The sequence below is a fragment of the Petromyzon marinus genome, chromosome 42 (assembly GCF_048934315.1).
Source record: "Petromyzon marinus isolate PM22_M1 ecotype Great Lakes invasive population chromosome 42, UKy_Petmar_22M1.pri1.0, whole genome shotgun sequence".
In the NCBI taxonomy this organism is placed as follows: Eukaryota; Metazoa; Chordata; class Hyperoartia; order Petromyzontiformes; family Petromyzontidae; genus Petromyzon; species Petromyzon marinus.
This window is the reverse complement of record NC_133708.1, coordinates 910,311-934,835: the sequence shown is the minus strand read 5'-3', so window position 1 is coordinate 934,835 and position 24,525 is coordinate 910,311. Positions and strand designations below refer to the sequence as shown.

The 24,525-nt window shown below is 53.1% G+C and overlaps 2 protein-coding genes across 2 annotated transcripts in view; one reads left to right on the top strand and one right to left on the bottom strand.

The window, feature by feature from the left end:
• LOC116937219 (atrial natriuretic peptide receptor 1-like) overlaps positions 1 to 2,918 on the top strand; it is a 28,026-nt gene extending 25,108 nt beyond the window's left edge. Inside the window, exon 7 of the mRNA XM_076073405.1 lies at positions 1,806 to 2,918. The gene's annotated coding sequence lies outside the window, so the exon portion shown is untranslated. The remainder of the gene's footprint in view (positions 1 to 1,805) is intronic.
• On the bottom strand, positions 1,512 to 22,909 carry LOC116951178 (C-signal-like). The gene is made up of 6 exons (XM_032969649.2): positions 22,513 to 22,909; positions 20,794 to 20,845; positions 14,822 to 15,009; positions 14,095 to 14,256; positions 11,423 to 11,533; positions 1,512 to 2,000 (listed from the first exon to the last, which is right to left on the bottom strand). The coding sequence occupies exons 1-6, from the start codon at positions 22,666 to 22,668 to the stop codon at positions 1,887 to 1,889; spliced, it is 783 nt and encodes a 260-aa protein (XP_032825540.1). The 5' UTR covers positions 22,669 to 22,909; the 3' UTR covers positions 1,512 to 1,886.
• Between the last annotated feature and the right edge of the window lie 1,616 nt (positions 22,910 to 24,525).

Genomic DNA, 24,525 nt, shown 5'->3' with positions numbered 1-24,525 from the left:
GCGTGGAAGAAGAGTGATTGCAGATGGATGTGGCAATATGGGATTTAGTATGAGTTACTGTAAATATATCCATATCAGTGTAAAACAAGGGAATGGATTGACCCATAATGCACCCCTCGTATAGAGTAGCCATGGTTTTTACTGGAAAATAAACATCCCTCGCGAAGGGCATGAAAATGGTATGGCCCATATTGTGTAACTGGTATTAAGGAGAGAGGACATTTCAAGGGAGACTGAGCGGCCGTGTGGGGGAGAAACGAGGTCCATTCTTCAAGGATGAATCTATATTGATATGAGCCCACAGATAGGCCCGTGCTATGCGGCGCAGGAGTCAACGATGGGCTGCAGAGCCAGTGGGTGAGGTGGTGACTCTGCTGAGAGCGTCGTCAGGCGCTGCTATCGGGCCGTGCGAGAGGATCGGGACAGTTGATGGGGAGAGAGCCACTGGCCTTCTCCTCCAGGTCTTCTGGACGCCCGAGACGTCTCAAGTTAGCGAGACGGCACTCCAAAAAGTGAAGCTCCAAGGAAGTTGTGCCGCTGCGCTTCAGTGCAGACTTGCAGCAAGAGCAGTGGAGGGTGCAAAACCCGAGTGTTGATTGCGGTGTCTCGAGTAGATGTACATACGCGTGTTGAATGTCTCTCGCGCACCGAACGTAGCCAACCGTGCTAATCGGATGTGCCAATAGCCCATCTGTTAAACTATCATCTCACGGTGTTCTTGATTCCTGTTGTTCATGCTGGGTTTTTTATGCTGTACGAGATTAAAAGAGGATGTTGGTCCGGTGTCCACCCTCCTCACCCACCACACCCCGAGCCGAAAATAATTTAGCCACGGTGGTGAGATGTTAAGTACCTCGCCTCGTATTCCGGAGGTCGTGGGTTCGATCCCAACCCTGACACCTGCTCTATATTTGGAGTTTCCATGTCTCTCCCCGTAATCACGTGGATTTTTCTCCAGGTCTTCCGGTTTTTCCTTCCACATTTAGAATCAACGTCACGCGTTTAGAGTATTTGGCTGCTGCTATAAATGTCCACATGATGATAAGGAAACTATTCACTGTTTTATTTTACCAGGTAAGGCTCACTGAGCTATACAGCTCTTTTTCAGAAGCGACCTGGCCACAAATGATAGCTCAACGAAGTGGCTTATCACGTGGGAATTTATAGCAGCTAAATACTCGAAACATGTGACATTGATTCTAAATGTGAAGGGGAAAACTGTACAAAAATCCACGCGAGCACAGGGAGAGACACACAAACTCCAAATGTACAGCAGGCGTCAGGGTCAGGATCGAACCCACGGCCTCCTGTATACCAGGCAAGAGAGTTAACACCTCGCCACCATCGCGCCAGTCACCCCTCAGTACCCCCCCCCCCACCCGTGGCCGACTGAGGTAACCTTGTTCTGTACGCGGTGGGAACACGATAACTGCGCACAAATTTCATCACAATGGTGTCCTGGATTCAACCTCATTGGAGACCCACCAATCACTGCAATCCCACTCCACAGGTTGACAAGGTTCACATTTATTGCGGGTTTCGGCACAGCCTAGCCGCGTTTCTACCGCCACCATGATTTAAAGTGTTTTTTTTTAAGTTGCCAGAATGCACACAGTGTGTTGCGTAATACTCCGTTGCTTGTAATACACGCATTACATATAGGCTACATTATTTATCACTGCGCCTTTCGTATGCATTACAGACAGCCTAACGTAATGGTAACGCATTTAAAATGTATGTTAAACGCGGCACACCGCCGACAAACCCAGCGTTTGCCCGTTAATTTTGCCGGTGTTTTTCACCAGCGTCCCCCACCGGCGCACACCGCCCTGCTCCATCAGCCCCGGTGGTGGGCCGCAGGGGGCCCCGGGGGAGGGGGGGCGGCTTCACCAGGCCACGGGTTTGTGCTCGTGGTCGTAGAATCCTCCATTCTCCTCCGGCGTGAGGGTGGCGAGGACGCGCAGCATCCCCGCGACGCTCTCCTGCGCCGTCAGCGGGGCCTGCACGACAAACGCAGCGTTCCTCGTCGCCGACTCCTCCCCGCACAATGCGCATCCCCGCCCGGCGTCTTTACACCCGGCCGGGAGCTGTCTGCCTGCTCGTTCGTCTGTCAGACTGCCTTTCAGCCTGTCCATCCGTCTGTCTGCCTGCCCATCTGTCTGCTCGTCTGTCTGCCTGTAAGCCTGTCCATCCATCTGTCCGTCCGTCTGCTCGTCTGTCTGCCCGACTGTCTGCTTGTGTGTCTGCCTGTCCACCCGTCTGTCTGCCTACAAGCCTGTTCATTCATCCATCTGCCTGCCTGCATGACTGTCTGCTCGTCTGCCTGCCTGTCCACCCGTCTGCCTGCAATCCTGTGAATCCATCCATCTGTGTTGCCTCTCCATTCCATCCATCCGTCCGTCTGTCTGATTGTCCATCTGCCACGTTGTGGATCGGATGACGCACAGTGAATGTGAGTCGGCCCGCTGTGGAATTATTTGTCGGAGAGGATTTGGCCGTGGCCAAGACCGATGATGGACAACTCCGTATAGAACCCACGGGGGTGCACGAGTCAGGAGCAGGGCAGGATGGGCGCCTCTGCTCGTCTATGTGGTTGTGGGAAAAATCCGAGGCCGACGCAGGGGCATGGACCGTGCGGGAGTGGGGCTGGAGGTGTCCAAATACATACAACCAATTATTAGTATTATCGTCACGGTGGCGAAATGTTCACTACCTCGCCTGGTATGCAGGAGGTCGTTGCTTCGATCCCGACCCTGATGCCTGCTGTATACTGTATTTAGAGTTTACGTGTCTCTCTTTCCCTCCCCGTGGTTGCGTGGATTTTTCTCCGGGTCCTCCGTTTATATTCCTCCACATTTAGAAGCAACATCACGCGTTTACAGTATTGGTTGCTATAAATGTCCACGTGATGATGATAAGCCGCTTCGTCGAGCTCTCCTTTGCGATAGCCGGGGGTCGCTTCTGAAAAAGAGCCACATAGCAGCTCAGTGGGGCCTTACCTGGTAAAATAAAAAAAATAGTTTATTTTGAATTTTTATGATTTATCATTATCCTTGTTTCCCAGGAATTCCTCACCGAGTCTTGATACTCTTTTTCTAGAGGCTCCTGCCGAATTTTCGCAGGATGGGGTGGCGGCAATGTTGCTGCCGCTGTGTTGTAATCCCAATTGACTAATTTGCAGGTAACTTTTTTACATCATTGGGATGTTTGGCCAACAGCAGTTACATTGTGCGGCAGCGACCATCGAGTTCTTCAAGCTTAAACTAAAACAACTTTTGTCAGGCCCACTGAGTTATACAGGCCACAAATCATAGCTCAACGAAGTGGCGGCTTATCATCACGTGGAAATGTATATCAGCCAAATTCGCTAAACGCATGTCGAGTCGTGATGTGGAGGGGAAAAAACGGAGGACACGGTGAAAAATCCACACGACCACAGAGATAAAGACACGCAAACTCCAAATACACAGCAGGCGTCGGGGTCGGGATAGAACCCACGACCTCGTGCATACCAGGTGAGGTAGTTAACATCTCCTAGCCATAAAACTTTCGTGACTGCAGCAATACATATTCTTGGTTCTTTCGGTAAAGTTACATAGATAGAAAAAAAAAATCTAAATTAAAAGCAAAAAACCCACAACGTTTCGATCGCAACACAAGCGGTCTTTTCAGGTGGAGAAAAAAGAGGGGGCAAGCATCCAAATGTAGCTGCTTATAAGGGCTCCAGAGTGAGTGAGGGGGAAAGAGCTGCGCAAGAGACAGGGGAAGAGAGGGGGGGTGGGGCAGAGTTAGGAGGAGGGAATTGCACCTCGGTACACCCATCAGACAATCGGGGGGCAAGGAATGGGGATCAACAAATTAAAGTACTCCAGAGTGAGTGGACGGGGGAAAGGGCTGCCCGAGAGACGGGGAGAAAGAGGGGTGGGGCAGAGATAGGGGGGGAGGAGAGAGGGGTAGAGATGGGAGGAGGGATGAATTGCACCTCGGTACACCCATCAGAAAATGGGGGGGGGGGGAGCAATGGGGCAGAGACCAGTCAGCAACATCAGTAAGGAGGAACGCTTTGAGTTATTTACATTAAAAAAGAGGGAAGATATCGTCATTCTCTTAGCCGACAAGGGAATTGGCACGGTCATCATGGACAAAAACGTGTACAAGAACAAAATTCAGGACCTACTTAATGATGGTAGCTACGCAAAGATTAAAAGAGATCCTACCAACTGCCTCGTTACAAAAACCAACAGTTATTATCACTGATTCAACTTCATTAATTGAACAGACCAAACGGTTTTCCCTAAAACCTCTGCTGCTAGACCACCCAGACTGTAAGGCTTACCAAAAATCCATAAAGGTACACCCTTTCGTCCCATCGTCTGAGACCTTGCAGCCATGCACTGGTAAGGCCACCTCTTCTGTTCTTAACTCAGCTCACTTGGTATCGTAAATTAAAGACATCTCACTGTCCCAGGTGATTTTCTCGTTAGCTTCGATGTAGTTTCTCTGTTCAAAGTTCCTGTGCCCGATACCATTGCAATAATTGAAGATTTGGCCCAACAAGGACTGAATGCTGATGTACCAGCCCTGGTGAGACACTGCCTCACCAATACATAGTGTGGGAAAAAAAGTATTTGATCCCCTGCTGATTTTGTACGTTTGCCCACTGACAAAGAAATGATCAGTCTATAATTTTAATGGTAGGTTTATTTGAACAGTGCGAGACAGAATAACAACAAAATCCAGAAAAACGCATGTCGAAAATGTTATAAATTGATTTGCATTTTAATGAGGGAAAAAAGTATTTGACCCCTCTGCAAAACATGACTTAGTACTTGGTGGCAAAACCGTTGTTGGCAATCACAGAGGTCAGACGTTTCTTGTGGTTGGTCACCAGGTTTGCACACATCTCAGGAGAGATTTTATCCCACTCCTCTTTGCGGATCTTCTCCAAGTCATTAAGGTTTCGAGGCTGACGTTTGGTAACTCGAACCTTCAGCTCCCTCCACAGATTTTTTTTATGGGATTAAGGTCTGGAGACTGGCTAGGCCACTCCAGGACCTTAATGTGCTTCTTCTTGAGCCACTCCTTTGTTTCCTTGGCCGTGTGTTTTGGGTCATTGTCATGCTGGAATACCCATCCACGACCCATTTTTTCAATGCCCTGGCTGAGGAAAGGAGGTTCTCACCCAAGATTTGACGGTACATGGCCCCGTCCATCGCCCCTTTGATGCGGTGAAGTTGTCCTGTCCCCTTAGCAGAAAAACACCCCCAAAGCATAATGTTTCCACCTCCATGTTTGACGGTGGGGATGGTGTTCTTGGGGTCATAGGCAGCATCACTCCTCCAAACACGGCGAGTTGAGTTGATGCCAAAGAGCTCCATTTTGGTCTCATCTGACCACAACACTTTCACCCAGTTGTTCTTTGAATCATTCAGATGTTCATTGGCCAACTTCAGACGGGCATGTTTACGTGCTTTCTTGAGCAGGGAGACCATGCGGGCGCTGCAGGATTTCAGTCCGACACGGCGTAGTGTGTTACCAATTGTTTTCTTGGTGACGATGGTCCCAGCTGCCTTGAGATCATTGACAAGATCCTCCCGTGTAGTTCTGGGCTGATTCCTCACCGTTCTCATGATCATTGCAACTCCACGAGGTAAGATCTTGCATGGAGCCCCAGGCCGAGGGAGATTGACGGTTCTTTTGCGTTTTTGTTCCATTTGCGAATAATCACACCAACTGTTATCACCTTCTCACCATGCTGCTTGCAAATGGTCGTGTAGCCCATTCCAGCCTTGTGGAGGTCTACGATCTTGTCCCTGAGTTCCTTGGAGAGCTCTTTGGCCTTGGCCATGGTGGAGAGTTTGCAATCTGATTGATTCTGTGGACAGGCGTCTTTTATACAGGTAACAAGCTGAGATTAGGAGCACTCCCTTTAAGAGTGTGCTCCTAATCTCAGCTCGTTACCTGTATAAAAGACACCTGGGAGCCAGACATCTTTCTGATTGAGAGGGGGTCAAATACTTATTTCCCTCATTAAAATGCAAATCAATTTATAACATTTTTGACATGCGTTTTTCTGGATTTTGTTGTTGATATTCTGTCTCTCACTGTTCAAATAAACTACCATGAAAATTATAGACTGATCATTTCTTTGTCAGTGGGCAAACGTACAAAATCAGCAGGGGATCAAATACTTTTTTCCTTCAGTGTACTTCACTTGGAATGGAACATTCTACAAACAAACTGAGGGCACCCAAATGGGTTCTCCCTTATCGCCGGTTGTGGCCAACATTTTCATGGAAAATTTTGAGATGGACGCCATCCAGGCATCCACGTACCTCTTTTGGAAGAGGTACGTGGATGACACGTGTCATCTGGCCACATGGACGACCGGCTCTGGAACAATTTTCTCAACCACATCAATTCCATACACCCAGCAATCAAATTCACCATGGAGGTAGAAAAGGGTAGCATGCTACCTTTCTTAGATGTCTTAATCAAAAAGAGACCAGATGGCTCAATGAGCCACTGTCTACAGGAAAGTAACTTGAATTTGGAGCTTTCGTGACTGCAGGAATTATTACGTGGTTTGTTTCGGTAAAGTCACGTAGAAATAATCAAATAACATAATAGTGTACGACGTTTCGATTGCAACACAAGCAATCATCATCAGGTACAGAAGAGCTAAATTTACGAGAGAGAGGAGACGCATAACCGCAGATATATATACAGACAGATACAACGGGGGATACAGAGAGAGAAACGTGGGAGCACACCAAATCAAACAGGTTTTAGCAAGATTTGGAAACCATATAACGCAACACAGACGGTCAATCAAAACACAACGCAAGGTCAGGTTGACTACGTTATATTTTTTAGATTTTAAATTTCACACTTACAATTTAGCAATCTTTGAAATAACGTAATCAACCTGAACTTGCGTTAATTGTGTTTTGACCGACCGTCTGTGTTGCGTTATATGGTTTCCAAATCTTGCTAAAACCTGTTTGTTTTCGTGTGCTCCCACGTTTCTCTCTCTCTCTCTCTGTATCCCCTGTTGTATCTGTGTCTGTATATATATATGTGGTTATGTGTCTCCTCTCTCTCGTAAATTTAGCTCTTCTGTACCTGATGATGATTGCTTGTGTTGCAATCGAAACGTACACTATTATGTTATTTTATTATTTCTACATGACTTTACCGAAAAAAAACAAAGAATACAGGAAAGTAACCCATACTTACACCTACCTAAAACCTGATTCCCACCACCATCCATCCCAGAAGAATTCCCTCATCAAAACGCTACACCATAGAGCTCAATGTATCTCTAACCATGAACACCTGGCCAGTGAACTCAAACACGTACACCAGGCTCTCAAGGCGAATGGATATTCAGACTACACAATCCGCAAAGCCATCAATCCAACCGTGAGGAAGGAGCCATCTGAAGATTCAAACAAAACCGTCACCTTACCTTACATAGCAGGGATAACCAAAAAGATTTACAAAATATTGAACAAACACAAGATGCAGGTCCGATTTAACACAGTGCACAAAATTCGTGACCTGATCCCACCTGACATGCAATATCCCGGCGTCTACAAACTAAGCTGTACCTGCGGCAGCAATTACATTGGGGAAACTAAACTACATGTCTCAGACCGTATTCGTGAACACAAGGCAGATCTGAAACATGGCAGGACCAATACTTCTGCCGTAGCTGATCATTACAAAAATTACATTTGTAGAGTAGTAGTTAGTGACGTCATGTCACGCTCGCCCTCTGGTACAAGTCCTCCAGTGACCACGTGGCAGGCCGCTGCCATCTTGGCCATCGCGGCGGAGAAGCGGTCGGGAGCGGCCATTTTGGAGGTGCCACGTGGTGCGCAGCCTGCTGCTGAAGCGGCTGTGGCGCGGGAAGGAGCCGCGAGGAGAGGACGCCGTCGTCGCTGCGGGGGGCTGGCGGAGGAGGCCCGGAGGGCATGCGGGGGCCGCGGTGGGGCCGCCATTTTGGCGGCTGGCCGGGATGCTGTTCCCGCCAAAACGACGTTCCCGCCATTTCGGCAGATGGCGGGAGCGCTGTTCCCGCCAAAATGCCGTTCCCGCCGAAGTCAACACCTGTAGAGGCTGAGCTCCACATGTTCGAGTAGCGCCCCGACTTCTGCTCGAGCGCGGGTGGTGGCTGCAGTCGCAAGAGGAGTCCGTGGTTGGCAGGCAAGATTCTTTGGGGCATCCCAGCGCTCCACCCTGACGTCCTCCGCTCGTCACAGCTTGTCAGGCGAGGCGTGACGCGACACACACCCGCCCTTGTTGACACCTCATCCATCTTGCGTGCGCCGGGTTGTGAGTTCATGTTATTTTATTATTGGTTTCTCACCGGGATGCGGGGCGTTCAATTGCTCTTAATAACTTGCGTCTGTCCGTGGCGTTCGTGTCGGATGTCCGCGTGTTACATTATTGGTTCATTACGGCGTCGGGATTGTTATCTTAAGGAGCCAGTTAATGATTAATTCGGCTAGGTTGGGGGGGGGGGTCTCGGGCTCCGTTAAGATCCAGTGGATTACCGAGTTAATGATTTGTTGACACTTGGTTGGTTGCCGTTGCGGAGTCGCGATTGTTTTGGGTATACATTATGGAGCTTCACTTGTGAGTGTTATCAACGTGTGACTGTGGAAAACTGTTCATCATTGTTAATGTATAGCTGTGCTGTGATTGTTAACAGTGTATAGACTGTATGGAGCATTGCTCGAGATGGTTGGCTGTATGCAGACTGCATAGACTGTATTACTCCATTCGGCGATTATTGGGCGTTTTGTGTATTAATTTTTTTGCTCCTCAAATTGGAATGCCTGAGTCCCATGGTAAATGTTGAGGGGGATTTTGAAATGCAAGGTTCAAATTGTATGTGTTATGAGGGTGTGAGATTGCGATTGTGCGGGGGATGATTGCCTTGGTTTGTGGCTCTGCCGTCATTGGTACGAAGCATTTAAATTGAGATGGTGACATGCTGCCAGTGTTTAGAATTGTGGTGCTGGCTGTCAAATTTCTTGGGGCACAGATCCTGACCAGGATGGTCCAGGGGTGGTTGCGTGCCTGACATGTCAGTTGTGGTCCCGTCATGCTATGGCTGACGGCTTGACCTGGCCGCCCGGAGATTGGAACACTCCGTGGCGTGTCTAGCCTAGTGGGCTGGGCGCTCACATGGCTTGGAGAGTGTGGTCCCGTCATGCTACGGCTGACGGCTTGGTCTGGCGGCTCGGAGGTTGAGACCCTCCGTGGTGCGTCTGGAGCTGTAGGCTCGCCCTGCCAGTCTGGAGATCGAGACACTCCGAGGCGCGTTGCAACAGAGGGCTGGTGATTCGTGGTGTTCGGGCGTTGTTGTCCGGTTGCGTTGAGACTGTATCCCTCCGTTGTTAGGGTGCATGTTGTGCAGTAAGTGAGCGCTAGGCAGTTCTTCCTTCTTCGCTCTATCACCGCCTAGTGGATGGAACGGTGGCTGGGGGTCGGGGAACCCTGCCACCCGTCTTGTGTGGGTGAAGGTGAACATAGTGGTACCCCGGAGATCAAACTTAATTCGTTCCAGACGGCCATTCCAACACCGATTTGCTCCAACACCAATTTGTTCAGGTTCTGGTGCATTCCATCTCCGAGGTTCTATTGTATTTGGGTTCATCGCCACGTTGGTTGTGCATCCAACGCGTCTGAATTTGTGTTATTTTTTTCTTCTCTTCTCTCGCGTCAGCCGGAATCCCCTCATCTCCACTACTCAGGGGCCGGGTGTCTGTTGTGTCCGCCGAGCCGGGCCGCACAAGTTGTGATGGCGCGAGCGATGCCATGCCTTTGTGTGCGCCTGTAGAAGCCCCGCCAGTAATTCCACCAACGACGCCTCACCTGGCGGATTGGCCGGCAGACTGGACACCTGCCAGCACACCGCCGATTCTGACGCCGACGCGGCACGGAAGAGCGGGCCGGCGTCACGCACACGCTCGCGGGGCGTGCGGATATGGTGATGGCCAGTGGGGCCGTTTCTTCATCCCCTGCCTTCGTTGGACACGTTCCGGTGTCCCGTGTGGGGACCGTCTCCAAGTTGCCCTGTACCATGCTGCCCTAGTGTTGGGCTGTGTTCTAGCAGCCGGTCCTGTTCTCTTCACACACATGTCATTTGCACTCTTTTCATGTAGTTGTCTTTCCATTCAGGTTGCCGGGCTCTGCTCTCGTAATGGTTGCAGCCGGGTTGGCTGATTTCTTTTCGGAGGGGGGGGGGGGGGTGATGTAGAGTAGTAGTTAGTGATGTCATGTCACGCTCGCCCTCTGGTACGATGACGTCACGGATGGTGACGTCATGCACAGGGGGCGGGATGGTGGCGTCATGTCCCCCTGGGGGATTTAAGCTGGAACCCGTCACGTGTTCAGGGTCGTCTGGAGAGTCCGGGAACGTGAAGGGTGGAAGTCGGGACCCAGGATAGGGGGAAATTGGCACCAGGCTAGGGTAGCCTGTGGGTGTGGTAGGGACCTCCCCAGTACCCTTCCCCTGGGGGAGCGATGGGACCCCGGGGTAGGGGGAAATTGGCACCAGGCTAGGGTAGCCTGCGGGTGTGCTAGGGACCTCCCCAGTGCCCTTCCCCCGGGGGAGCGGGAAATTGGCACCAGGCTGGGGTAGCCTGCGGGTGTGCTAGGGAATCCCCAGTACCTTTCCCCTGGGGTGTGGAGTGTAGGCAGTGCGTGTACAGTACACGGAGTCGTGTGTGAAGAAAGGTCTTTAATAAAACAACTGGTGCAAACCCCTACATGAAGATCTCCTTCCGAGTCATCATTTACGCCTCAACACTTTAATACGGCTGGCTCAAGACGATGGTACTTTGCAAGCCGACTGGCTATCAACAAAGATTTGTTCACGAAGCCATCCATATATACAGACACAAACACAATTTCAACCAAGACGACGGTTTTAAACTCAGCAATCATTGGAAAGATGTCATCAACCACTTTGGGTCATGACTTGAATTTGTGTTTCCTTGTCAACCTCTACCGTCAGCAGTGTGGATGGGTGTGCCGAGGTGCAATTCCCTCCTCCTCCCATCTCTACCCCTCTCTCCTCCCCCGCCCCTATCTCTGCCCCACGCCCTCTCTCCCCCTGTCTCTTGCGCAGCTCTTTCCCCTGCCCACTCACTCTGGAGCCCTTATAAGCAGCTACATTTGGAGGCTTGCCCCCTCTTTTCTCTCCACCTGAAGAAGACCGCTTGTGTTGCGATTGAAACATCGTGGGTTTTTTGCTTTTAATTTAGATTCTTGTTTTCTATCTACGTGACTACTGAAAGAACCAAGAATATATATCTCCTAGCCACCGTCGTGAGTTCACGAAGGCGCCGGCGCGGGGCTTCGAGGTTTGCGGCCGTCCGGAGCGAGCTCCTGCGAGGGTCCCTACCTCTGGGCCGCCCATGTCCGTCTTCACCCAGCCCGGGTTCACGCTGACCACAAACACCCCCGAGGTCTGCAGATCACGCAGCAGGCAGCGCGTCACCATGTTGAGAGCGGCCTGGGGGGGGGTAATGAGGGGGTAGGGGATGGTGGGGGAGGGGGCGGGGAGTGAGGAGGGGGGCACAACCGCAGCACGGCTTTGGGCCACCACCTCTCTCTCCCAAGGGCTAGCTGAGTTTGCGTTGAATCACCGCTGCTGCTGCACTCTCCCAGATGGCTGTGTGGCCGACGGGTAAACGGCGCTTGGTCAGGAGGGGTAGCGCCTGGCCCATTTGCGTTGTTTGTCGTTGTCGTCGTCGTCATCGTCGGGGTGGTCTCCGCCGCGACCATGTTGAGCGGTTTTCGTGTCGGTGTTGTCGAGGGAGAGACGCGGCTATGTGCACGCTGGAGGATGAGGAGTAAGCGGGCGAGCGAGCGGTTGTCTTGCCCATTCGGAATTCGAGGACTGTTTCACTTTTTAAATCACCGTCTTAAAACTCACCGATTTGTACTTGCAGACTTTCCCTGTAACTTAAGAATTAAAAAAAAATATTCTGTTTGATTGGATTACTCTGCAATTAGTATTATTTGCTTTTATGATAGTACTGTCAATTTATTGGAATTCATAGACTCGTCATTGAGATTGTTATTGTCAGCTTTAGAGTACGCTCAGATTGTATATCTACTTGTGAGTAGTTTTATTTTTATGTCCAGCGCTTTGAGATACTTCAATATGACAGGCGGTTATTTATTTAAGGTATAGGTTACTATTATTTTATTTGGCAAACGTGAGCACCACTTACATTATGTGGTGACAGTCGACGTTTTACATTCGAGTTGTGAGTTCCAGTTTAAAGTGGATTCCGTGTAGCCAGGTGACAAATCAAGAGACCCAGGATAGGAGTCTCCTTTGCAACACAGAGACGTGGGTCACCAACAACACAAAAGCAGTGGCAACCAAAATACACCAAGGGGTCGAAAATCGCGCTGCGAATGCCAGCGTTAAATCGGAGATAAATATTGCATTCCCTGCAGCGTAAATCGACATTCGCCTCCAGATGAATTGCTAAGCGAACCCAGGGGAACACAGAACGGAGACATATCGGGGCGCCACAGTGGCGAGATGTTAACTACCTCGCCTGGTATGAAGGAGGTCGTGGGTTCGATCCCGACCCTGACGCCTGCTGCATAATTATTTGTGTGTCTCCCTGTGGTCGCGTGAAAATTTCTCTCCGGGTCCTCCGGTTTTTCCCTCCAAACTTAGAAACAAAATCACGCGTTTAGAGTATTTTGGCTGCTATACATTTCCACATGATGATAAGCCACTTCGTTGAGCTATCAATTGTGGCCAGGTCGCTTCCGAAAAGGAGCTACACAGCAGCTGGCACAAAACAAAAATTGTTTAGTAAATGGTTTAATAGGGTGACTGCAGGGCTGACAAGCAAACAAGGATTTGTGTCAAAGCTTGGGCAATGAAGGGCGTGGAGTGTGGGGCTCAGATGCCAGAACTGGACGAACCGGGTGTCAGGAATCTCAGAAATACAGTCCCTCGTGAGCAGTTTGGATCAGTGGGGATGGCAAATACCTCCTGTCTGGGTTTGACTCAGATTTGACCAGGGCAGTTGGGGAATCGGCATGTGTTCAGGTGGCGGCAGGAATTTACGTGTACCGAGATGTGGTACCGGGCGTTGTTGCGTTCTACCGCATGACATAACACTATGTAACACAAATTTTGTTCCTGGGTAATGTTATTTCGTTATTGCTTATGCCTAAAAAGTTTAGAAAATGGCTATTATTCCCCACAAAACTTTGCTTTTGTGACCAGGACAGTGATATTTTGAAATTTACATATTTTCCAAAACATTCCACATCGATTTAGTGCTGAGTAAACTTGGAGTAACTTCTAGAACATTCTAGAACTTTCCAGTAATATAAATAGTAGTATAAATACAGGGGCCTTAAGCCCACCAGTTCAGTTTAGTTCCAGCTGCCTAAGTGGAAACACAAATTGTTACAGTGTAATTCATCAGTGTGAGGGAGTGGTGAGGGAGCGGCTCTCCCGAGGCGGCATTCCACAGGCGGATCAAACTCCGCGCTGGCGCTGCATCACGCAGCAAGCCCAACCTCACAGCGTCGTGTCCCCGGCTACGGCGCAGAGACGGGGTGGGAGCCAGAGCCAAGCTGAGGCGGTCGAGGAGACGAGCAGAGTCGGCTTGGGCGCGTGCAGACGCTGCGCAAGTGAACGCGTTGCACACACGCTGCACAAACGCATGCCCCTAACAAACACCCAGTGTAGGGTACACACCTGCGCATGCACGTGAGCAGAGTGTTCACAGTACACGGCAGCATTGTGCACATACAAAGATCCCCAGTTTAACCTCAATAGACTGTGGAGGAAAGCCCCGTTAGTGAGTATCACACGAAGCGGTGGGTGGCCGGCACCACGCCCCGCCGCCTTTGTCTCCATTCCTGGCGATGTTTACACCGCACGAGGTACTCGTTTGAGTCGACCGAGGTAAGGTCCAGGACCGGTTCCAATATTCGTGAGAGGGGATCGAACTCGGCTGGCCGGATTCAAAGCGTGGTGCACTAAGCGCTTACGCCAGCGCTCCCCGCGCTCGTGGGTGTTGTGCGGCGCACCTTGGCGGCCGGGTAGGAGTAGCCCCACTCGCCCGTGGGTGCCAACGCAGCGAAGTGCAGCGAGCCCAGCATGGACGAGATGTTGGCGACGATGGCGCGACCCCAGCCCAGCGGCTCGGCCTTGTTCCTCTCGGCGGCGATGCGCAGCTGTGGGAGCAGGGCCTAGTCGGGTGGGGGTGGGGTGGAGGTGGGTGAACGTGGGCCCCTGGCTGACGACGGCCGCAGCCGTGCGACGCTGGGAAGCCGCCCGTGACGAGCTAGACCCTGTCCTCCTCCGGCGTGCGATGCCGGCGCACGGCACCCGGGCAGCAGCGTGGCCGGCTGTCGACAAACTACATTTCTTGGCAAATTGAAGGACCTCAATCGTGGAGTGGTTCCTCAGTCTTCTACTCAAAGACTGACCTAGCCGATGGATTTGCTTCCGATTGCCTTCCGTCGGCGCACGCCTCGAGAACGCCGCTCGAGAATTCGCAACGCCGTGCACAGCCGTTCCGCACGGAGGTGCTGGAAACCGCAGAGAAAAGCGGGGAAAAAGGCACCCGGAACCGGCGCCACCAATATTTAAAATAACAATGTCAGCTTGTAACGAGCGCAACGTTCGCCCACTAACGTGGAGCAAAATCGACTCGAAGAGATGTGAAGAGGAAACAAGCCGCGAGCTGGAGCTAACAATTGCCCAAGCTCTGCAGTCCTCTCCATCGCACGGGAAGTGTTCTCGTGGCCGCACCTGCGTGATCATGAGCGGCGCCACCACGTTCACGTTGTAGCTGTGCGTCATGTCCTCGGCCTTGACGCTTCCCAGCGGGGCCATCAGCGCCACGCCCGCATTGTTGATGAGCGCGTTCAACCCCTCCCCTGCCAAGGTCTTCTCCACGGCGAGCGCCAGAGCGGCCACACTCTCCTGCGAAGTCACCTCTCCAGGGGCAGGGGGTCACGGAGGTGAAGGCACGAGGGGATGAGAGGGGACGCCTGTGCATCTGCACGACCGCCCACCTCCGTGTTTGTGCCGTAATTGTTCACGGTGGCCACTCCGGTCCACATATACACTGTGACACGCACACTGTGACACACTGTGACCGACAGACTGTGACAAAGATAAAGATCCCCCATATAGCCTTAACAGACTGTAGGGGCAAGTGCTGTTAGCGAGCACCTATGAAGGCCAGAACGGTACACGAGGGGGTGGGTGGCCAGCGCCACGCCCGACCGCCTTTGTCTCCCTAGTGGCAATGTTTACACACCGCACCAGGTACTCATTTGATGCTGAGTCGACCTAGGGGAGGCCCGGGACCGGTTCAGATAATCGTCACTGGTGTTGGCCTTGAGCGGGAATCGAACCCGGATCCCCAGGTTCATAGCGCAGCGCGCTAACCGCTACACTATCACTCCCCACCGTGACACACACTGACACACTGTGAGACACACTGTGACACACACTGTGACATACACTGTGACATACACAAGACAAATATCCTCCGTATTGCCTCCGACAGACTGTTGGGGAAAGTGCTGTTGGCAAGCACCTATGAAGGCCGGCAAGGCATACGAGGGAGTGGATGGCGAACACCACGTCCGGCCGCCATTGTCTCCCTCGTGGCGATGTTTACACACCACACCAGATACTCATTTGAGGCTGAATCGACCTAGGGGAGGCCCAGGACCGGTCCGGATAATCGCCACTGGTGTTTGCCGTGAGCGGGAATCGAACCCGGGTCACCAGGTTCGTAGCACAGCGCAGCGTTAATCGCTACACTGCTGCTCCCCACGAAGATCCCCTTACAGCCTTCACAGACTGTTGGGGCAAGTTCTGTTAGTGAGCAGCTATGAAGGCCAGAAAGCCACACGAGGGGATGGGTGGCGAACACCACACATACACACACTGTGACACACACACACTCTGACGTACACACACACAAAATACAAGCAAACTCCAGACCGGTTTTAACATTCGGTGTCTCGTCAGCGATCGGGCTTGCTGGAACCAATGCTGGTGAACCGCCAGATGTGTATAGGCAAGGACTCTCTCGGTTAGATATGGATCCCATAGCTCAATGCCAACTCTGTAACGCGCAACGAGCACCAAACAGTCACTGGCGTCGCCGTGGGCAGCGTGAATCGCACAGCAGGCTGCGGCGGTGCACGGCGAGTCCTGAGCAGAGGCTGCAGGGGACAGAGGGAAGACTGACGCAGTGACACAGAGATTGAGAGATGCAGAGATGCAGATGCGGAGACACAGAGACGCAGAGACACATAGATGCAGAGATGCAGAAAAACAAAGACACAGAAACAGAGATGCAGACACACAGCGACGCAGAGACAGACGCAGAGACACAGAAACACAGCCGCAGAAAGACAGAAAGGCAGAGACACAGACGCAGAGACACAGAGACACAGAGATGCAGAGACACAAAGACACAAAGACACAGAGACACAGAGACGCAGAGACACAGACGCAGAAACGCAGAGACAGACGCAGAGACAGAAACGCAGAGATACATAGATGCAGAAAAACAGAGACACAGAAACAGAGATGCAGATACAAGAGACGCAGAAACAGAGAAACGCAGAGACACAGAAACGCAGAGATACAGACGCAGAGACACAGAAACGCAGAGACACAGACGCAGAGACACAGAAACACAGACGAAGAAACACAGACGCAGAAACACAGAAACGCAGAGACACAGAAACGCAGAGACAGAGACGCAGAGACAGAGACGCAGAGACACAAAGACGCAGAGACACAAAGACGCAGAGACACAAAGATGCAGAGACACAGACGCAGAGACACAGAAACACAGAAACGCAGAGACACAGAAACGCAGAGACACAAAGACGCAGAGACACAAAGACGCAGACGCAGAGACACAGAAACACAGACGCAGAAACACAGAAACGCAGAGACACAAAGACGCAGAGACACAAAGACGCAGAGACACAAAGATGCAGAGACACAGACGCAGAGACACAGAAACACAGAAACGCAGAGACACAGAAACGCAGAGACACAGAAACGCAGAGACACAAAGACGCAGAGACACAGACGCAGAGACACAGAAACACAGACGCAGAAACACAGACGCAGAAACACAGAAACGCAGAGACACAGAAACGCAGAGACACAGAAACAGAGATGCAGAGACGCAGAGACACAGACGCAGAGACACAGAAACACAGACGCAGAAACGCAGAGACACAGAGGCAAAGACACAAAGACGCAGAGACACAGAAACACAGACGCAGAAAGACAGAAACGCAGAGACAGAGACGCAGAGACAGAGACGCAGAGACACAAAGACACAGAGACAAAGACGCAGAGACACAGACGCAGAGACACAGACGCAGAGACACAAAGACGCAGAGACACAAAGACGCAGAGACACAAAGACGCAGAGACACAAAGACGCAGAGACACAGAAACACAGAAACGCAGAGACACAGGCGCAGAGACACAAAGACGCAGAGACACAAAGACGCAGAGACACAGAAACACAGACGCAGAAACGCAGAGACACAGACGCAGAGACACAAAGACGCAGAGACAAAGAGACGCAGTGACACAGAGACGGACACCAAGAGAGGCAGGACGTGTAACGGAGACGGGCTGCCGCTTAGCTATCGGATTATGCAGGAAAAATATCTACTGGAGGGAAACTCCTCTCATCCGCGACCCTATTAAACGACTCCCAATATCCGCGTTCAGCTGCAGGGCCCTACTATCCACAATTTTACCCCTAACGCGATGTGCTCGTGATTTCATAATGAGCTGGTGGGGGGGGGGGGGGAGTCTCGGCGCGAAAAATCCATCCCACCACCCGCGCCGTTATCTGCGGATAACAGAATCCGCAAAGTCCCTCCTCCTACACCATTGCGGATAAGAGCCACCGCCTCCTCCCCCCTCCCTTCTCTGGATGCGATTGCTAGTTTGGCTTCCGAATGCACAGCGCTCTCTGTTTGTGGCGAGCTTACGATCAGGAGTGGAACGAACGAGACAGAAACACGGCCGATGCAGCGGCACAAAAGGGTTCACTCGCAGCGCTTGGGGAATCGCCACGCGGGGGACTCGTGGACAGAGCCACCCGGGCAGGGGGAGGGGGGCCCACGGAGATTCCCAGAGGTAATGGGGAGTAGAACGACGCGGGCCGCGTCTTGCACTGAATCTCGCCAGGGCTTGCTGAGCCTCGCTGCCGCTCGCTGAGTCTCGCTGAATCTCGTCGAATCTCGTCGGGGATTGCTGAGCTTCGCCGCGGCTCGCTGAGCCTCGTTGAATCTCGACAGGGCTCGCTGAGCCTCGCTGAATCTCGTCAGGGATTGCTGAGCCTCGCTGAATCTCGTCGGGGATTGCTGAGCCTCGCTGAATCTCGATAGGGCTCGCTGAGCCTCGCTGAATCTCGTCGGGGCTCGCTGAGCCTCGCTGAATCTCGTCGGGGATTGCTGAGCCTCGCTGAATCTCGACAGGGATCGCTGAGCCTCGCTGAATCTCGTCGGGGCTCGCTGAGCCTCACTGAATCTCGTTGGGGCTCGCTGAGCCTCGCTGAATCTCGTTGGGGCTCGCTGAGCCTCGCTGAATCTCGTCGGGTATTGCTGAGCCTCGTTGAATCTCGACAGGGCTCGCTGAGCCTCGCTGAATCTCGTCGGGGCTCGCCGAGCCTCGCTGAATCTCGTTGGGGCTCGCTGAGCCTCGCTGAATCTCGTCGGGTATTGCTGAGCCTCGCTGAATCTCGACAGGGCTCGCTGAGCCTCGCTGAATCTCGTCGGGGCTCGCTGAGCCTCATTGAATCTCGTTGGGGCTCGCTGAGCCTCGCTGAATCTCGTCGGGGCTCGCTGAGCCTCACTGAATCTCGTCGGGGCTCGCTGAGCCTCGCTGAATCTCGTCGGGGCTCGCTGAGCCTCACTGAATCTCGTTGGGGCTCGCTGAGCCTCGCTGAATCTCGTTGGGGCTCGCTGAGCCTCGCTGAATCTCATCGGGGCTCGCTGAATCTCGTTGGGGCTCGCTGAGCCTCGCTGAATCTCATCGGGGCTCGCTGAATCTCGCTGCGGCTCGCTCAGCCTCGCTGAATCTCGACAGGGCTCGCTGAGCCTCGCTGAATCTCGCCGCGGCTCGCTGAGCCTCGCTGAATCTCGACAGGGCTCGCTGAGCCTCGCTGAAACTCGCCGGGGATTGCTGAGCCTCGCTGAATCTCGTTGGGGCTCGCTGAGCCTCGCTGAATGTCATCGGGGCTCGCTGAATCTCGTTGGGGCTCGCTGAGCCTCGCTGAATCTCATCGGGGCTCGCTGAATCTCGCTGCGGCTCGCTCAGCCTCGCTGAATCTCGACAGGGCTCGCTGAGCCTCGCTGAATCTCGCCGCGGCTCGCTGAGCCTCGCTGAATCTCGACAGGGCTCGCTGAGCCTCGCTGAAACTCGCCGGGGATTGCTGAGCCTCGCTGAATCTCGCTAGGGCTCGCTGAGCCTCGCTGAATCTCGACAGGGCTCACTGAGCCTCGCTGAATCTCGACAGGGCTCGCTGAGCCTCGCTGAATCTCGACAGGGCTCGCTGAGCCTCGCTGAATTTCGACAGGGCTCACTGAGCCTCGCTGAATCTCGACAGGGCTCGCTGAGCCTCGCTGAATCTCGACAGGGCTCGCTGAGCCTCGCTGAATCTCGCCGAGACTCGCTGATCTGGATGGGGCTCGCCGCGGCTCGCCGAGCCTCGCCGCGGCTCGCCAAGCATCTTTGAACCTCACAGAGCCTCGCCGGGGCCTCTTTGGGCCACATTCCCGTGCCATGTTCGGGCGGCCTCGCGACTGCGAGCGCGGCGCGACGGCGCGACTGATATCGCAGTCTCACGACATCCAAGGGCACGAGAGAGACGGGGAGGGGGACGTTTCTTGCGCTCGCATGGACATCTGTGAAAGAAGACGCTAGCAGGAGCCATCCTCAGCACGAGTCTTGAGCCTCAGCTGCGAGGCTTTTCCCGGGTAAACCCACGCGCAATGGTGGTGACAACACGTCTCAGGCCCAGGGGTGACTGTGGCAGACAAGAAGGCTCCAGACGCTCTTCCCCCCCCCCACTCCCTCCGCCCCTACTGGACGTCTGCAAAAAAACAGAGCTTCATCGCTCATCGGATTCCTCCTCCAGTCTAAATAAAAATTCTGATAAAAAAAGAGTGGTGTTCAAACACGCCGGACGTGACCGCTCAGGGCCTGCAAGTCGTCACCATTATCACTGCGCTTGCTCAACCCCGGGGAAAGCTTCTCCCGAGTCTCAGGGCTCGATTTCAATAGGGTCCTGGCCCAAGGGTTATGCAGTAGCGGCCAATGCTGCTGCTGCTGGTAATTTTTGTTTTAGCATTGGGATGTTTGGCCAATGGAAGTTGCAATGTGCGTTATCTTTATCTGTGGGGGGGGGGGGGGGGGGGACAAACCGGGGAACGCAGAGGAAACCCACGCAGAATGGGGGGGGGGGGGGAGAACACGCGAACTCCACACGGAAAGTCGCCCACGTTGAGCATCCAACTCAGGAGTTGACAGACGAGAACGTTACCCCTGCACGGTGGGGGACACGCTGAGGAGTGAGAGGAGGCACGCAGACACTTCGAAGTGAGAGGGGACACTGAGGAGACACGCAGAGGAGTGAGAGAGACACCAAGAAGACATGCGGTCACTGCAGCGTGAGAGACAACACCGACGAGACACGGAGTTGTGGCGTCTCGCCTCACCGAGCTGAAGCACCGTGAGCTGAGGGTGAGCGCTCGCCAGCTCCCGCAGCGCCTGGGACACGGAGACAGAGAGCAGGGCCCATCCAGAGGCAGCGAGAACACCAACAACGTGCAACCACGCAACCACACAACCAGGCAACCACGCAACCATGCAACTACGCAACCAGGCAACTACGCAACCAGGTAACCACGCAACCACACAACCAGCTAACCACGCAACCACACAACCTGGTAATCACGCAACCAGGCAACTACGCAACCAGGTAACCACGCAACCACACAACCAGGCAATCACACAACCAGGCAACCACGCAACCTGGTAATCACACAACCACACAACCACGCAACCAGGTAACCACGCAACCACGCAACCAGGCAACTACGCAACCAGGTAACCACACAACCAGGTAACCACGCAACCACACAACCAGGCAACTACGCAACCAGGCAACCACACAACCAGGTAACCACGCAACCACACAACCAGGCAACTACGCAACCAGGTAACCACACAACCACACAACCAGGTAACCACGCAACCACGCAACCAGGTAACCACGCAACCACACAACCAGGCAACCACGCAACCACACAACCACGCAACCAGGTAACCACACAACCACACAACCAGGCAACTAGGCAACCACACAACCACGCAATTACACAACCAGGCAATCACGCAACTAGGCAACCACGCAACCACACAACCAGGTAACCACACAACCACGCAACCATGTAACCACACAACCACGCAACCAGGTAACCATGCAACCAACCACACAACCTGGCAATCACACAACCAGGCAACTACGCAACCAGGCAACCACGTAACCACACAACCACACAACCACACAACCACGCAACCTGGCAATCACACAACCTGGCAATCACACAACCAGGCAACTATGCAACTAGGCAACCACACAACCACGCAATCACACAACTAGGCAACCACGCAACGAACCACACAACCTGGCAATCACGCAACCAGGTAACCACACAACCACGCAACCTGGCAACCACACAACCACACAACCTGGCAATCACACAACCAGGCAACTACGCAACCAGGTAACCACGCAACCACACAACCACGCAACCAGGCAACCAACCACGCGACCACACTACACATCAGTTGAACAAAAACGGTCACATCGCGCACTTTCAGATGGGCTTCTGCGGCCGTCTGGACAGCTCTTCCTTCCAATATTAGGAAGCCACTGGGGCTATGCACTTTTAAATCATTATATAGATTAAAAACTCTTTACAACACTTTTTGGGTTTAGTTTGTTGTCCTTCCCCCGTACTTCTGATTAGCCGGTCTCTCCAGTGGAGATGTTTACACACCGCACCAGGTACTCATTTGAGGCTGAGTCGACCTAGGAGAGGCCCAGGACCGGTTCGGATAATTGTCACTGTTGTTTGCCATGAGCGGGAATCGAACCAGGGTCACCAGGTTCGTAGCACAGCGCAGCACTAACCGCTACACCACCGCTCCTCACAGAGATCCCCTGTACAGCTTTCACAGACTGTTGGGGCAAGTTATGTGAGCCAGAACAGGTATCGTAGCGCAGCGCGCTAACCACCACACCACCCGCCCCCCCTACGATCACCACCACTGCCACTACCACCACCACCGTCACTATCACCACCGCCACGACTATCACCGCCACTACTACCACTGCCACCACCGTCACGGCACAGGGCCCACGGCGTCACCTGCGCGCCGGGCCCGTGGGGGTCCCTGCAGGTGGCGAGCACACGGGGGCCGGGGTCCGCAGTGCCCTGCGGCGGCAGCAGCAGCAGCTGGCGCACAAGCTCCAGCCCCAGACCCCGGTTCGCTCCCGTCACCAGCACGGAGCGCGGCGTCGCCATGGGGTCGCGAGACGAGAGAGGTTCAGGGTTGAGAGGAGAGAGGTGAGACGTGAGAGAGGGGACGTGAGAGGTGAGAGGAGACGTGAGAGGCAGTGAGCGAAGATCGTCACAGAGAGAGAGAGGAGGTGGGGGAGGCGACGATCGAAGAGGAGGAGCGAGGGGAGATTGCCGGGAGGAGGCGCTCCCCTCGCAAAGCCGCCGCCACTGCCTCTTGAAGTGCAACGCCTCCCTCCCTCCCCCAGCCTCCCCATGGTTGCAGCAGCAATTGTTGCTGCTGACGGGTTGCAAGCACGCGACTTGGTTCCGCGCGCCATGCGTCTCTTGCGGTCTTGGGGCGTTCGCGCAACACGGTTCTGTTTCGACACATTCAACTGTCACACTCCACCGTAACGTTCAACTCACACATGCAACCGTCACATTCAACTGTCACATTCCACTAACATCCCACTAACACATCCAACCGTCACTCAACTGCTGCACTCAACTGCTGCACTCAACTGCCATATTCAACCGACACATCCAACTGTCACATCCAACTGTCGCGTGCTCAATGGGGATGGCCGGCACGGGGGGGTGCTGTTGTGTTCACACAGCCACACGGAGCCAGGCCAGAGTCGCAAGTGGAATCGGGCTGCTCGACGGGGTTGAGAGCCTCCAAATCGTCCCGCTCAAGAGGCACGGATCCCCTCGCGTCCCACCCGAGCGAGCTCCTTGCAGCGTTGCGCTCGTGTTCAACGACCGTGTGGCTGACGGGATGTGATCATTTGGAATCCATGAACGATCGCCTACTCGGGGGGCGGTAGTTAACCGCCGTCCGGTGGGAGCACGTGACCCTCCATCCACCGGGGAACAAAGCCAGGTCGAACCGCAGATGCTGCCTAGCTGTGCGAATATTTGTACAAGTGCGGCTGATAAAAAAAATTGACCCAGGCAAGTCGCCCCAGGTACGCAGACTCGTTCGCTGGGGCGCTACGGTGGCGAGATGTTATCTGCCTTGCTTGGTATGCAGGAGTGCGTGGGTTTGATCCCGGCCATGCGATACCTGGATATTTGAAGTTAGCATGTCTCTCTCTCTCCCCGGGGTCGGGATTTTTCTTTGGGTCCTCCGGTTTTCCCTCTACATTTAGAAACATGCGTGTAGAGTATTTGGCTGCTCTACATTTCCACATCAGCCACTTCTTTGAGCTATAACTTGTGGCCAGGTCGCTTCTGAAAAAAATAGCTACATAGCTCAGTGGGATTTACTTGGTAAAATAAAATGTGTTTAGCTGTCAGGTGGGTGGGGTGTATTGGGGTATTTGACCAACATTAACATTACGTTCAATGGCTTGATCCGAAACTTAATTTGTTTCGTCTTTGTCATTTTTTGTGAGCCAGGTCACCCTTGCAAAAGAGACTCCGCACATCCTGGCCTCTTGAGTACTCACCTGGGTGGTTCAATACAATCAACTTGAAAATAGCTATGAGAGGAAACCGATTGAATCTGGAAGATACCCATGCAGAACAGAGGGGGGACAGAAAAGCTTCACGCATAAAGGCGCCCGAGTGAGGAATCGAACCCAGATACGTTTTGCTCCGAAGCACACACACGTGTTACCACTGCGCCACCCTGTCGCTGCAGTGTGGAAGAAACCTCGTGAAGGAGCGTTAAAGCGCAGGGAGGCCGGGTTGATGTTTGGCCTGGAATCTCTGGCAGGCCCGGCAAAGGTCACGAACCAGTTGGGGTCAACATGCTGTTCCACCCGCAGTGGTGACCATAAAACTATAAACTTGTTTGTTTTTACCAGGTAAGGCCAACTGAGCTATAAAGCTCTTTTTGAGAAGCGACCTGGCTATCACAAATTATATCTTGACGAA